General features: G+C 42.1%; 1 protein-coding gene and 1 long non-coding RNA gene across 7 annotated transcripts in view; one reads left to right on the top strand and one right to left on the bottom strand.

Moving 5' to 3' along the window:
- unc5a (unc-5 netrin receptor A) overlaps positions 1 to 15,119 on the bottom strand; it is a 161,182-nt gene that overhangs the window by 28,979 nt on the left and 117,084 nt on the right. For 4 of the 5 annotated variants that reach the window (XM_088387621.1, XM_088387638.1, XM_088387648.1 and 1 more), the window contains 5 exons: positions 13,180 to 13,344; positions 7,658 to 7,888; positions 5,589 to 5,888; positions 2,988 to 3,075; positions 1,585 to 1,753 (listed from right to left, as the gene is read on the bottom strand). In XM_088387621.1, coding sequence (XP_088243747.1) covers positions 1,585 to 1,753; positions 2,988 to 3,075; positions 5,589 to 5,888; positions 7,658 to 7,888; positions 13,180 to 13,344 — 953 coding nt within the window. The remainder of the gene's footprint in view (positions 1 to 1,584; positions 1,754 to 2,987; positions 3,076 to 5,588; positions 5,889 to 7,657; positions 7,889 to 13,179; positions 13,345 to 15,119) is intronic. The other variant, XM_088387630.1, reaches the window with a different exon arrangement.
- Positions 1 to 15,119, top strand: part of LOC148404641 (uncharacterized) — a 28,328-nt gene that overhangs the window by 6,055 nt on the left and 7,154 nt on the right. The window contains exon 3 of one of the 2 annotated variants that reach the window (XR_015860947.1): positions 13,119 to 13,376. This is a non-coding gene — a long non-coding RNA (uncharacterized LOC148404641). Of the gene's footprint in view, positions 1 to 13,118; positions 13,950 to 15,119 lie in introns of those variants that run through there. The other variant, XR_015860945.1, reaches the window with a different exon arrangement.

Here is a 15,119-nt window from a genome sequence, read left to right on the forward strand (position 1 = left end):
GTTTCTCGGGCAGCATTACTTCGCACTGTTCACCTTCACGCACAGCTCACAAACACGTACGCTACACGGAAGTGCGACGCCTTTCAAAATAAAAGCGAAACAGTTGTATTGTACGCACGACACAAATTATTATTTTTTTTTTAAATTACGATTGGCCTCATGCGGGCCGGACAGGGACGCACAAAGGGCCGGATGTGGCCCGCGGGCCGTAATTTGCCCAGGTTTGGGTTAGCAGGTTATCGGGAAAACAATGCAGCATGTTTTATGTGTATGAAAAGAGAGTGTAATGGATTCCTTGTAAGAATAGATGGATCTAGCAAGAGGAGGTTTGGTAAATATTGGATTACTGACAATTTGGGACCTCTTCCCAGTTTGGAGTTTAAGTGAGACAAAAAACACTTTTCAATTTTATGGACAACATAACCTCGTCGCCTGCTGAACGATATAGAAAAAAAAACATCTGTAAAAGAATTAACTGCTACTTATTTTCCAATGAGAAAGAGGACAGATTTTAAAACGTCAGAGCGGCAGCTGTGGCACAAAAGCATCACCAGTAATAATGATGGGAGACTTTTTAAAAAAAAAAAAAAAAAAAACTACCAGAGATCTTTACTAGCTTTATGAGACAACAGTGCTTTCTATGCTAATTTGATGGGGACACATTGGACTCGAGGTGACAATGTTTTCTCTGGGAACTCCATCATGCCAGTTGACTGTCGCTTCCCATTGGCCACATCAGGCAGAGGCGAGCATTATGGCTGCCAAACAATCTGATCTATGGGACCGCACACCATCTACATCAAAGGAATCTGTATTGACACAATTCATTTGCTATGCAACCACAACAGAGTCTCACTTTTTCATCATCTTAATATTTCCTGGAGGTGTGGGACGGCTCAATTACGCCACTGAGTGCTCACTCTAGGAGCAATTCATTTCCCTTCCGCCTGCTCCTGGATTCATTTCCTCTATCTCTCCTTCAAAACGCTGACACGACATTCTCCTTTCTCCTTCCACATTCTCAGATGGTGGTCATGCGGTTGGGCTAAATTTGGTCGGATTGATGATGAAAAGAGCAGGTCAAACTTCTGCCTCGGACAGACCAATCCATTCCGTAGACAGCCCACTGCCACCACACGCAGTGAGGGTGAATTATTTATGCGCAATATTGAACGTGAGAGACGACCTGCTAATGTCCTAAAGCCCACGGGCAGTCTTTCCATGTGTTGCCTCGAACCAGAAGTCAAAGCATGTTTGTCGATTTTTAAAAGTTCATCCTCTAATTTCCAATTTCATGCCCAGAAACAAGAGGAGGGAACTCTACCTCCAACTGTAATTACAAGCATAAATGGCCAAGAAGCTCAAAAAGTACTTTGGAGTAAGTCATTTCTGAGAATCACGTTGCTTGGCAACTACTGGACTGGAAAGAAGCAGCGCTTACAGGCTTTTGTTCTGGTGCAACAAGAAAACTTTCTTGCGGTCAAGTGTTAGTCCTGATTGGACAGCCAACGCCACCGCAGCAGATTAAAGAGCGCTGTGTAGTTCTTTGAAGGATCAATGGTTGGCGCTGTTGTGCCATCTCACCTCCCAAGCGCTCTCGTAGGTCTGCTTCTTGAGGCGGACGGCCCAGTTATCGAGGCATGCATCAGAGCACTGGTCCATGCTCAGGATGACGGGCCGGCTCAGGACCACCCCCGGAGGCCCGCAGCTCACAACCGGGCTGAGCAGGGTCTGGCAGCCAGCCAGGGGTAACCTATAGCCATCCGTCAGCAGAAAGGGTGGCATGAAGCATAGTGAAGAGCTTTTACTGGAGTTATTAGTGTGAATATTGGGTTCTCTTCAAGGAAGCATGTGACACTGTCACCTCTGCAAATGAGCTGGCTGCATAATGAAGGCCCGCATCACAGGTTGAGAGGAATACCAGACAATGTCGCACAAGCAAAGCTCGTGACTAGGGCTGAACGATTTGGAAAAATAATTCAATTGTATTTTTTTCCCCTCACGATTGCTATTTAACAGGCTATTGTTTTTTTCAAGGTTTCCCTTGCCAAATATTTAATAATTCTGTAAACCAGTGGTTCTTAACCTTGTCGGAGGTACCGAAGCCCATCAGTTTCATATACGCATTCACCGAACCACTCTTTTGTTATTAAAAAAAAAAAAAAAAAAAAATTCAAGACATAGATGGTTTTTACTGGTGCGCAAAATGAGCCGTGCATGAACATCACCTTGTTCAGAGAAGAAAACCAACATAATGGCTGAACTCACAACAAATTACACAACTGCAAATCAGTGTGACTTCTGCAGTTGCCTTTGCGAGATATGCGTCATCACGAATTTACACAATAAATCAGGTGTGTTCGGACCTCCGCAGTGGAGGCCCTGCCAAACCCCTGAGAACGACTCATCGAACCCCTAGGGTTCGATTGTACCCAGGTTAAGAACCACTGCTGTAAACATTAAATTTATTATGCATAAATGTCTGTCTTTTAGGAAACACCTAAAAGCATTTTCAGAAAAAAGAGTTAAAGACAGTTAAACGCAACCTAAAGAAACAAAAGTAGCTCACAAAACGTGCAAAATTTTGGAGAACATACTTTTACAAAATGCTTTGAAAGACCTTACTGTTGTATGAGAAAAGAGGATAGTGTTTAACTTTCACATTCACACGTTGGCTTGACTTGTGGCGGCAGCTTGTTCCGTTTGCGCGCGGCCTAACAGCTAAATGCTGCTTCACAATGTTTGCTTTGAACTCTGGCCTCCACGCAGAATTGAGTCTGCAGACCTCAAAGCCCTACTAGGTTTATATACAGAATGTAATCTACATGTCCTCGTGACTATATGCCATAGGACAGATGAGTAGCAGTGTTAACCAACAATTATCTTTTGACGTCCCTCTTATACAGCACTGGCAAGGACTCTAAAGACTTGCTTATTAATAGAACAGTAGCACATGAAAACAAACAGGCAGTGGTTAAGAGACCCACCTTAAATCCTCCTTTTTCTGAACGGTGAGGTAAATCTCATAGATCTTGCCTCTGGGGATGGCCTCAGGAGGAATCAGCAGACTGATTCCTAATGCAAATAACAAAAGATAGAGTGGCGGTGAGAAGAAGCAGGCTCATTAGTTCAGACTGAACAGCGCTTTTGTCATCGTACAAAGACAGCTGGGGCTTGACAAAACTGTATGGCTACGCAAACAGCAAAACAAATCTACCGTGAAGGTCACAAGCAGCCTGAGCCGGCCGAGTACAGTAGATGCAAATCTCTGCACCGGCAGCCGAGGTGATGCGCGTCTCATGTGGTTGACAATTAGCAAAGACAAAAGCGTTCGCTGCATTGCAGTTTTAATGCGCTCTGCCTGCCTCAAAGTGGATAATTGAGACCAAGGAACATAAAACTCTGGGAAAATCCTCACTCCCCCGTGAGAGCAGAAATGCACCTTAGAGGAAAAGGAAAGAGCCGGTGAGGTCGTTTGAGCATTGTGGCATTGCGAAGCCTCAATTACCCACTTGGAATTCTACTTAAGGCGTTGTACAAAAAGTCTGACAAGTGTGAGGGTTGCAAAAAGTCTTATCTGTTGAATCAGGTGAGTCTGCTTGAAGAACTCACAGCCCCTGTTAGGATCTATAAACTCTATCTCCCATGCGCCTTAACTAAATGAGCTCCAGGCAAAAAAAAAAAAAAAAAAATTATATGCCTGTGCGCCAACTCAATGCATGCGAGTGCAAATTGTATTTCTGTGTCCCAAGGAGATAGATGATGCATTGTGTAGCTCACGTAGCTCTAAGTTAATCCATGCATAAAACATCGAGTGAAAACACTCGGAGCACAATCGTCCACAGAGGCTTAAAGATTTGTCACCTGTTAAACCAATGAGTAAAGATCCTCATAGCGAAGAGCGGGTTATTTCATACAGGGGCTATAAGGGAAGTTTATTTACAAGCAATAGAAATGTGGAGTGATGGAATCATCTATGCTAAAATGAAAGTTGATGCTAAATACCAAAAGTGATTAAAATAGCTTTCACAAAGTAGAAAAAAATAGCAATAATAATAATAATAATAATAATAATAAAAAGAAAGCAAAGTGGATATTTTTCATTATATTATTATATTTTCAGACAAATCTTTGGTGGATCTAGCCTGTGTTTAGTGCAGGCCTTAGACACCAGAACGTAATTCACCGCTCGTCATCATGACTGAAAACCTTGATTGGAATAATTTGTTCTCGGTTTTATTGCTGGAATCTCTCTGAGTACCTTTCATCATTTGGTATAACGTATTCATTCAACTGTCAATGTGGAATTTCACTGCAGTGATAATGGACCAATCATGGGCTGCAAAGTGGTCTTAAACCTTTAAGGGTTGCAATTGAGATTGATAAAGAAATGCCGGAATATCAAAACGGATAAGTTCAGCAGCCTTTAAACTTCAGCACCAAATAAATAAACAATTATCCACCTCAGCTCAACTTATTATTATATAGAGCTGTATGACACGATGAAGAAAAAATACACAAAAATGTCCATAGAAAAATAGAATAGTAATAATCATACAGTAAAAAATGGCCAAGCAATGATTTCCATTCAAAACACACCACAACTCCCTTCACTCTGGCACTTTGCATACAGGAGGTGCAGTTTCATTCCTTTTTGTTGCACTGTTCGAAGCTGAGAGAGGACAAAGACGGAAATCTGAAAAGACCAGTATGAGGGCGACAGGATCATAAACGACGTGACCACAGTGTGCATAACCGCATTTGCATTTGCTATATTTGAAACTAAGCAACTGTAGTTTTCTATTGAGCAACGCACATACGGAAAGATTAGAAAAGAGGCTGGAAATGTAAGAGAACAATTATACCAGCTGACATTAGGCGAGACACACCGTGGACTGGTCAATAGTCATTTGCAAAATAGACAAACACTTCATAGCATTCTCCTTCTTTAGACTTGAATCAAGCCCAAGAATAATGGCCTGTTGCAAAGGGAAAAATGCAAAAAGCAAAAATGTACTTCAATAAGGATATGAAATTGTTGAGATGGAAATTTTCCAGGTAGACAAGAAGAAAAAGGGGTTGCTGTGGCGACACGTCATCTGCTAATGTGCATTGAAGTCACCATGGTTACCAGGTGGCGAGAGGACTCAACAGACCACATGAGTGTTGCAATTGTGCAACCACAAGCCCCACCAAATGGATGCCAGTTACACTTTTTCAATTTATTAGTCCGCAGACATTTGTCTCCATCCCCTTGATTGATTCATTGTCATTTTCAAAAAACCTTAATGTGATGGGCGATGCTAATTGAATGTTCTGAACGCCTGATTAAATGCTAGTGTTGTGATGAGTACAATTAAGGAGTCATCACGGAGGCTGCACAGCACATTTGTTCAAAAATATTTGGGGTGAAATCATCTCGTCATCGCCTGCTAGTCCGTTTTAGTAAAGTTTTGGCCATGAGCTACAATACTGACCTTTCACATATACTTATTAAAGTACATCCCCAAGATTGGGTGCATCTCACTGATGATCTATGATCTGAAGCATGATACAGCCAAAGAACACTCTATAAAAATAAAACTCACCGGTGTTGGGGATGGTCAGCCTGCCGCCCAAGAAGTTGAAGGTCCCGTAGGAAGTGTTGGCCATGTCGCGGGACAGCGTTTTAAAATAGCTCTGAGTGGACAGCCTGCTCACAAAGTCGGAGGGGTCCGAATTGAGCTTTCCATTGTGGAGTGTGTGCGAACCCTTGGGAAGCGGGTCCAGCAGAGGCCCGTTGGTCATGGAAAACTTGCCGGTGGCGTCGTGTCGGGCCCGCAGGGTGCCCTGGTAACTGGTGGTGGTGGTGGTTAGATCGGGCTGGATGGTAAGCAAATGAGAATTCTCTGTTTGGATGATAAAACATGAAGGGAGAGACAACAATGAGTGGCAAGGGGGGAGCTGATTGCTCACGCAGAGAGACCTCACACACTCCAATGCTGTCACAACACCAAGAAAAGTGGCAGAAAAACAGGAAAGACACATGGCACTGACAAAGACACTCACACATTGTCGACAATCCACGCCAAGCCAGTTGACAGCCCTCCCGTTCCCCTCTCTGTCTCTTTAACAACCACAGAATTAATATCAAACAACTCTCATACAGCTTGTAATATCTTTTTTTTCTTACTAGTGAATCACAAACACAGCTCCCCACTCCTGCATCTCCATCCATATTTCAACTACTTGTGAATAACGGGCACACACAGGCAGTGAGAAAACGTAGACGCAAGCAGTGTCAGGCAATCTGATAAATAAACACGCACGCACGCACACACACACCTGGGGAAGACACAGAGTACTAAAGCCACGTTTCCAACAAGCAATACCGTTGAGGTCAGTTTGTGGCTTTACCAGTTGGCAAGGTAAATCCTAATCTATTTTAAGGGTGTGAGGATAGGATGTCGATAGCTGCATGAGTGAAATAAAAAGTGACATCATCCAATCAATTATGTATGGACAAACTGAATTATTTGCCTTGAGGCTGCATCAATATTACATGTTTCAAATGACAACCGCAATCAGCGTAATCAATAAATAGCGACATGAAATCAGATATCCTCAGATTCAAAGCAGGTGTTTATCATACTGTATACACTAGGTAAGTCACAGAAGTGCACGCATGATTGCAAACTGGATGTCCTTGGAATATCAATGATGTACGGTGGCAAATCGAACCTACAGTGAACCAAAACAGAGAGAACGATGGCCAAGTTATGACCATGTTATTGTTAACCTGCATTTAGGTGTGCGTGCATGCTGGTTGTTTGAAGTGTTCAGTCAATACCAGCAGAGTGATATTAGATGAAGGTCACTTGAAAGTAGATCTAGAAATACGTATCGGATTGAGGCACTTCATCGTGATTGTGCAATGATGGAGCCTCAAAGCAAGACATTAATTTATGTTGCACAGGTTAAATGATGGCTCTAACTAATTCTGCAAGCTCTCCAAAGACATTCCTTTGGCGGGTTCACAAATTCACTAAGACAACAATGAGCCATCATCTGTTAATTTGGAAAGCTAAAAGGGAGCAAGCGGGAAAACACGCATGCCGCAACCCCCATTTTGAATTCACCAAGAGAATGGGGGCAAAGTCTTTATCCACAGACCTTTACAAAAGGGCATGTTTTGTGTTATTTCCATTCTTCTTGTTTCAAGTGACTACATTTTCTGTCAACCAGTCAACAATGTGTCAAGATCCGTTCTGCATCACTGGTTTGTACACCAGGGAATCAAAAACAAGTATCAAAGGTTAACGTTTTAAAACTTGTGGAAGTGCTAACATTGTGGCTCATATACGTGACCAGATAATTTTTTTTTTTTTTTAATTTCAAGCCTTTTGGGCTTAATTTACAATACATTAATTCTACACTGGGTGTTTTTAGGCCACGAAAAAAGTACTTAGATGCAATACATTATTGGCTTTACAGACAAGCCCTCATCCCCCATTAGTCCATAAAGTTGCTGTTCTATTATTCACAATCCAGAACCGAATAATATCCCTTGGCGGAAACGTGGGCTAACGATACATATCGATGAATGCGGCACTGCCACAGCGTTGCAAACAGACCGATGGACGTACAGAGGAGAGTAAAACAAAGAATGGTGTCCTACTGCTGTGGGTGAGGGGCCTGCGAGGCCGCGGAGCCCACACACCTGGCTTGCTGGGCTTGATGCCCATCGGCTGGAAGCCAGTAGTGAGAATGGACGAGTCGGCCACGTCGGCATCCAGGCCTGCCTTCCTGCGCCGGTACACCAGGACCACAATTATGAGAAGCAGGGTCAGACACAGAGCGACCGCCACCATGCCCACATAGAGCGCCACGTCCTCCGCTCCGCTCACAGCTACAAGAAAAAGAAGAAGAAAAAAAATAAAATAAATAAAAGCACGAGAAATATTTACAAGCAAAAAAAGGCTCCCTCAGGTGTAGCAAGGAAATACCTGTGGGCTCCTGCAAGGATTTTTATTACTTGCTGTGTAAAGGTCTCAGTTTTTTAATGGAATAAAATCTGTTATGACATTTGGTACTTTAACGCTGCTTGACATCCTCGAAGGTTTCACACAGAGTTAAGAGAATCCATTAGCAAATATTACACCACTATCCTGATATAAATGGATCGGCTTCTATTTGAATTTGTTGCCAATTCAAAAGAATATGGGTTCTCCCTTTCTTCTTCCCCCCCGTTTCTACCCTGGATGAATATTCATAGGTTTTCCTTCTCCCTTTGTCTTTTTCTCCCGGAACACAAAACCACCGAAAGAGAGCAAGTGGATTTGTCTATGCGATTCAAGTCTTTCTTATCAAATATACTTGTCTCTCAATAGCATGGTAACCGCAAACAGTGTGGAAATGATAACTACGCCCAGACAAACATTCATATATTTGAATGGGATTTGCTATGGCTGTCTTTCGACAACTGGAGGATTTTCATGGCGGGGGAAGAAGATGTTCCCTGGGCCTTTGTGGAGGCCATTGTCCCAGGGATCCACGGGGGCGTACTACTGTCATGTGAACGCAGTCAAAAAGGGGACACATTCAGCCGAGGCCGAATCTTTTCAAGTACAGAGAACATCGGCAAAGGTTAAAGCACGGCTAGTTGGTGTGCGTGCTGCGTTGACAGCTAAAGGACAAGGACAGTGGAAACAGGACAATCCAAACCAGAGAAGATAAGAAAACTAGAAGAATAAAAGGGCAACAAAACAAGATGGCATGTAACAACAAATAGCGTGACTTACTTTCCAAAAGATCTGAAAGAATTGGGGTAAGAACAAACGAGATCATCATTAAATATTATGACACATTTTAAGGACACAGTGGTTTAGTTTCCACTACTGTACTTGCCTACTGCTTCTCAGAAACTAGAAGCTGCATGCTGGAAACACAAATTTGACACATTTTAATTGGTGTGAGTAAATCTGAGACAAGAAAGTCTAGACGTTAGGGGACTTGTACCAATCTCCTGTACAGTACACATCGTGTATATATATCCTCTCTGTGGTCATTTTGACATTTGTGACATAATGAGATTCTTCCTGCTCTCTCGCATCTCCAGTTTGTGGCTAAAACTGAACATGTTTTATAATAGCATGTCACCAACAGAACTGCCCTTGAAAACATTTACTCTCGACTGCGAAGATGGCAATAATTTTTATTCAAGTGATCCAAGTGCAGACAATTTGGATGTTGAATAATGTTTTGTGCATGTTCCAAGTTGATTTTTGCTCAACTGAATCTAATTGATTAATTGATTGTATGAATTGTGCTGATTTCAAATAGCATCCTGAGCCATTTGCAAATAAATTACATGAGTTTGCGGCTAATCAAGACAAACCGAGAGAAAGATAAATGTTTCATCAGTATCCATTCATCATAGGAGGAAGATTGATGAGGAAGATGCTCAACGCTGATATTGAAGCACTATTACATACATGCTCATATTCAGACAGACAATCCGAACAAATCCTTCACGTTTCAAAACATACACAAACAATAGGCGATATAGCATTTTGGAGTGATAAGGCTAATTTGAAGATACAAAGCTTAGAATGACAAACACAAACATGGATGCCATGTTAGCTTATCCTGTTCCCATACCTTATCCCTGGTCGCAACAGTATTACACCCCGCCTCCATAATCCTTCAGGAAATAAGCAATGTGCTTTAAGCGAAACAAAGGTAGATAAACCTCTCACCTCCTACAGCGAGGTGTCCAAAAAGAGCAAATAGTTGAGACCTCTCGTCAAACCCTCCGAATTCAATAGTCTGGGTGAGTCAAAGGCCAGGCAAGGGGCAATGCCCTAACGGGGTATTTGGGCTTGTGATGCAGCAGACCACTGAGAGATGGGCGGACACAATACAAGGCTTGTCAGCTAACGACTAATTGGACAAACACATCCTTGAACTGGCTGCTTGGCTGTTTACTTTTTAAGGGCAAACCAAAGGCACAGAGTAAATGTGCGACATATAGATCCAGCATGTCCCACACGTACCGTTCTCAAAGCCAAACAAAGTATGTCAATCAGGTGAGGCTCCCTGGTCCTCTTTCCACATTCCGTCAGTATTCCGGGCCCTTATCGAAGCATCACAGAGCAAAGTTTTATCTGTCGTGCCAGGCGTCACCGCCAAATCATCCCGATGCTCACTTACATTCCCGACCGGGATCCGCTCTCAGCTGCTCGGACTCGGGCATTGATTTTGCTGATGCCGGTCAATAACATACGAGGCATTTATCACACTTTAATTGACATAGTTAATTAGGCTATATAATTGAATGGGCTTGATGTTCACACAAACACATACCTCGCCCCAATCTTCCTTTTACCCATTTCACAGTCCATCATGTCACTCCATCATTCATTGCTACTTCATCTAATTGCTGCTATAGAACTTTTGATTCAATGTGCGTGACCTCACTTTATGATGGATGCCCATCCACGAGGAGTGCCAAAAAACCTCAGGCCAATCATTGTACTTTAAATTCAGTGACTCAGACGGGCTGCTTAGAGATTCCGCATGATTCATCTTGTCAGTGGCCACAAAGTTGAAGTTTTGGACTCTTGTGGCATTGGCAGTCGCACCTGTAAGGCCTGCGACATAAAAAACTTTGCAGCCTGCTGCACCTCTTCCCAGGGTATTTATCATGAGCCCTGGGAATATATTTCATCCCATGGCCATTCCCAGTCACCCGCCTGAAGATGAATCACACTGGAGTTCTTCGGGTCAGGGATATGTGGCTAGTAAAAGTCTCAAAGTGAATGTGACCATTACTTTCGTCACAATACAGTCATCTTATCTCTCAGCGAGGCCCTGGTGAAGTATAGGCCTAAAAAAATGGTCATCCATTTTTCATGCCACCTCTGACCCCGCAGTGACAAACAAAATTATGACAAAAACATCAGTTGCTCCAGCAAATCAACCCTCAAAGCAAAGAGATATTCTGAGTTTGGTGTTAGCGACCAAAACAAGATCCTGCAGCAAATCAAATTTGTTACTGTCATCATAATCATGCAGCAGATTTTTTTTCAACGGCTTCCTAATCTTCTGCACTTCTCCCACTATCCTTTGTGTGCCCTTCACCACCTGTTTGCGATTTCGCCAAGCGCTGATGTTTTCATCATGCAGAGTGTGCTAAAAGGTTCTTCTTGCCCTTGGTTTATGAAAAGTATGCTGCTTAGGTGAGGTCAATCTGCTTTTGAAAGATGCTACACAAAAGTGATTAAAGCACATTGTCTATAACATGCAACATATATCTTTTCTGTCCTAGATTAGTGAAGTAGGCAAGGTCCTTTGGCATAGGAGATCCTTTGTTAGCTCTGCAGTTATATTGTTGCCGTACACAAAACCAGAAGTATGCCTTTTGTTTCAGGGGCACGTTTTCCAGCTCAGCTAATAGCACGGACACGGTTCTAGTATGGGAATTGCTGACTAACCAAAACCATCTTGCTATTTTGCTTATTATCACACTTCATACTCCTATTGTCTATGGCAACACATGCTGGGAGCAGATTGGCCTTTTTCAGAGGCCAGTGGAAAGACTCCGCACGCATGTGTTAGGAACAATGACTGGCCGTCTTTGCGTACACGTCTTGCCTCTCCTGGGAAGAGCAGCTGACCTTTGATGATGGGCTGACTGATGCTTTCTGGTTCACTGCGCCAGACTTGGCCATGGTTAAGACGTGCACATGCATGCGCAAAGACTCACAAACAGGCGGCTTATGCATATGCGGCACACGTCCGCAAGCGTGTGGCCACCTACACACGCCTTCCATGTATCCGAAGGTGCCAATCAGCGGGAGATAAATTATTCAGAGCACTCATTCGCTGGCCCATGTCAATTAAATCCCCATTAAAAAGCAGTGTTTACCAAGCAACAACAAAGACAATTTATAACCATTTCTCTCTGTGCCTTGAGACGCCTGACTTGATGGGAAACTGCACTATAGCCTTCCGGACAGGTTTACGATTGGAATATATGAAGTGAAATAAGGGCCAAAATGCGCAGTGTAAATTTTGGCAAGTCGGTACACTGATATTGAGAGACATGCCATTTCTTTACTTTCTCTCACAGGATTGATAAAGTATATCCACCTGTACTTCGACAGGGATCTGCTGGAGTCATCAAATAGATCAAAAAGCCAATGAAAGGAACGCACAATGCGAAGCAGCTTATGAAAGCTTATGAAACTTCTGTGTGTAAAAAATGCTTTTACACAAATAGTAGTGCCTTTAAACGGAGCTATGTCTATTAAAGAAAATAGGTTGCGAATAATGTTTATCATGCAGGCAAGTACAGTAATTTACTCAGCACTGAGTTATTTGGTCTTTCTTTTTACTTCTTAAACATGTCTTCCAATATGGCATTTATGTAAATCCCAAACATGTACGAAATAATTACATATGCATGGAAGCATCCACGAGCAGCAACTCTTTTGCGAGGTAGTGTTTGATTGAAGAGAGATGATTTCATTTTCAGCTCTATTTTTAGGTCGGAAGGCATCACATCAGTGTGGATGAAAACTGATCATTGCAGAGGAGAGCACTGCGCCAGTGTTAATTACTTCTGTTAGCAGTTGGCCTCTTAAACGCATGTGCCGCATGCATTGAGGAATCACACATCTCATTCCTAGTTTACCTGCCATTGCATTGTGATTGCACAGATCGATGGAAGGCTTTGATCGCAAATATATAAATACTAGCAACACCTCGCATTTGGGTGTACTTTAAAACCTTCATAACAATGTTGAACAAAACATTATCTCCTGTAAAGGAGGAATTTGATTTGTTGTATCACATTAAACTGTATGAGTGTATCTAATTAAATAAATTACTACATGTTTACTAGTGACATGACTTTCAAGTGAGCATATTTCCATGAATGTTTTAGGTAATTATGAGCATATATTAAAAGAGAGTGGGCTTTTAGCCTACGCATGCTTCAACCCTGACTTTAATTTTTAGCCAAAGCTTTGGCCATGAAAATTCTGACAATGTTGTGGCCAAAGTTCATTTGGCACTTAGTAGCCTTGGCAAACTTCTTTAGCCTACTAATTGTGTTACATTCTATCATTTCCCAGTAACTCACCAAGTGGCGCAATGAGAGCGCAGGTTGAAGTATGTGGGTGGCTGTACACTCACTCTGTGGGCACTGCTCGCTGGTGCAGTTAAGAGACTGGAGGTCGAGCCCCTGGCAGTCCTTGCCCCCGGTGCCAGGTGATGGCTGGGTGCACTCCCTGCTCCTCCACATTGCGCAGTCGGCGCCGCATGGCGACCACTTGCTCCATTCACTCCAACCTCCATCGACTGTGAATTCAAGAAAAAGTAAACACAGAGAGGTGAGAAGAAACTGAAATGCATTTTATTTCACTTCTGAATCAAAAATATTTTTAAAAAAGGCTTTTTAAAAAAGGCTATTGATTGAAAAACATGCTAAACAAATTCAATGCAATCTTGCTCTCTCGCTCTCTCTCTACATATTTACCATATACATTGTAGCACTTGTGCAAAAGTAGCAGGTTCATTTGCATGCACGACCTGAACAACTGGCAGAAAACTTTGTTGCCATCCTGTGCAAATCTAGACTCTAAAATGTAAACCTGTTGGGAATGTACAAAGACATGCAAATCCACTTGCAAATGCTCAAATCCAAGCAGATGTAGAGGGAAGCCGAAGACTGTTTTTCTATTACCTTTTTCTCTTTCTGTTTATTTAGCGCATGGAAATCAGATGTAACCAAGCGAAACCTTACTGCTCTGTGACTTGTTTAACGAAATCTGTACAACACTTTGAGGGGAATGTGTTCCTCAAAGCTATTCAATGTACAGCACATATGTGAGACCACCACTGTAAGAATTACATCCGCCCTAATTCAACAGCATAGGAATAAAAAACTTTTCTATAAAACTTAAGATGTCAAAATTGTTATTTTCTTGGATTCCTGACCAGAAATATATAGTGTTAGAAGTTCAATTGAATAGTGTGCTTCAATTGAATAGTGTGCTTCATTAATTTCTGACGGGAGCCCAGAGACTGGGTGAAAAAGTAAAAATAAAGCTTTGTATGTAGCTGATGACTTGACATGCATGTTTGGACTGCCAAAAACATTAACAGTACAATTATCAGTGGCCCAACTTGTGCCTAATCTCAGTGAATTTTACAACAAGTAGCAGTTTGGCAAAAACGTGAATAATTATTCAAAATAGATCCCAAGGTGTTTGCACACACCGTTTAATTCTTTCCATTCAATACAGTACAGTGTATTAAAAAAGCCGATCAAAAATTCGCCGGGCTGGAAAATACTACTAGCTATCATTTCAATGGGACAAAGATGATTTGAAATGGTCACAAATTACACTTTTCTTAAGGCGCCACTGTAGAACCTGAAGCATTGGTATTACCATATTTTCCGGACTATAAGTCGCTCCGGAGTACAAGTCGCACCAGCCATAAAATGCCCCAAAAAGTGAAAAAAAAAAACCATATATAAGTCACTCCGGAGTATAAGTCGTATTTTGGGGGGCAATTTATTCGATAAAATCCCACATCAAAAACAGTCATGAACGAGCAACAACAGGCTAAATGATAGCAACAACAGGCTAAACGATAGGTATGCTAACGTGACAAACACAAACAAAGAGCTGAGAACGGGCCTGATGTAACATATAGAGTCATTAAGGACAACTATTACATGAATAACATGTTTATAAAACCATCGGTTTCACTCCAATTCATTAAATCCATCGATCGTTCGATACGATAGCAACAGGCTAAACGATAGGTATGCTAACGTGACAAACACAAATGAGGAGCTGAGAACGGGCCTGACGTAACATATAGAGTGATTTGGGACAACTATTACATAAATAACATGTTTATAAAACCATCGATGTCACTCCAATTCATTAAATCTATCGATCGTTCGATACAATAGCAACAGGCTAAACGATAGGTATGCTAACGTGACAAACACAAACGAAGAGCTGAGAATGGGCCTGACGTAACATATAGAGTTATTAAAGAAAATGATTACATGAATAACACGTTTATAAAATCATCGGTGTCACTCCGATTCATTAAAT

The sequence above is a fragment of the Syngnathus floridae genome, chromosome 1 (genome assembly GCF_059516105.1).
Source record: "Syngnathus floridae isolate MCC-2025c chromosome 1, RoL_Sflo_1.0, whole genome shotgun sequence".
In the NCBI taxonomy this organism is placed as follows: domain Eukaryota; kingdom Metazoa; phylum Chordata; class Actinopteri; order Syngnathiformes; family Syngnathidae; genus Syngnathus; species Syngnathus floridae.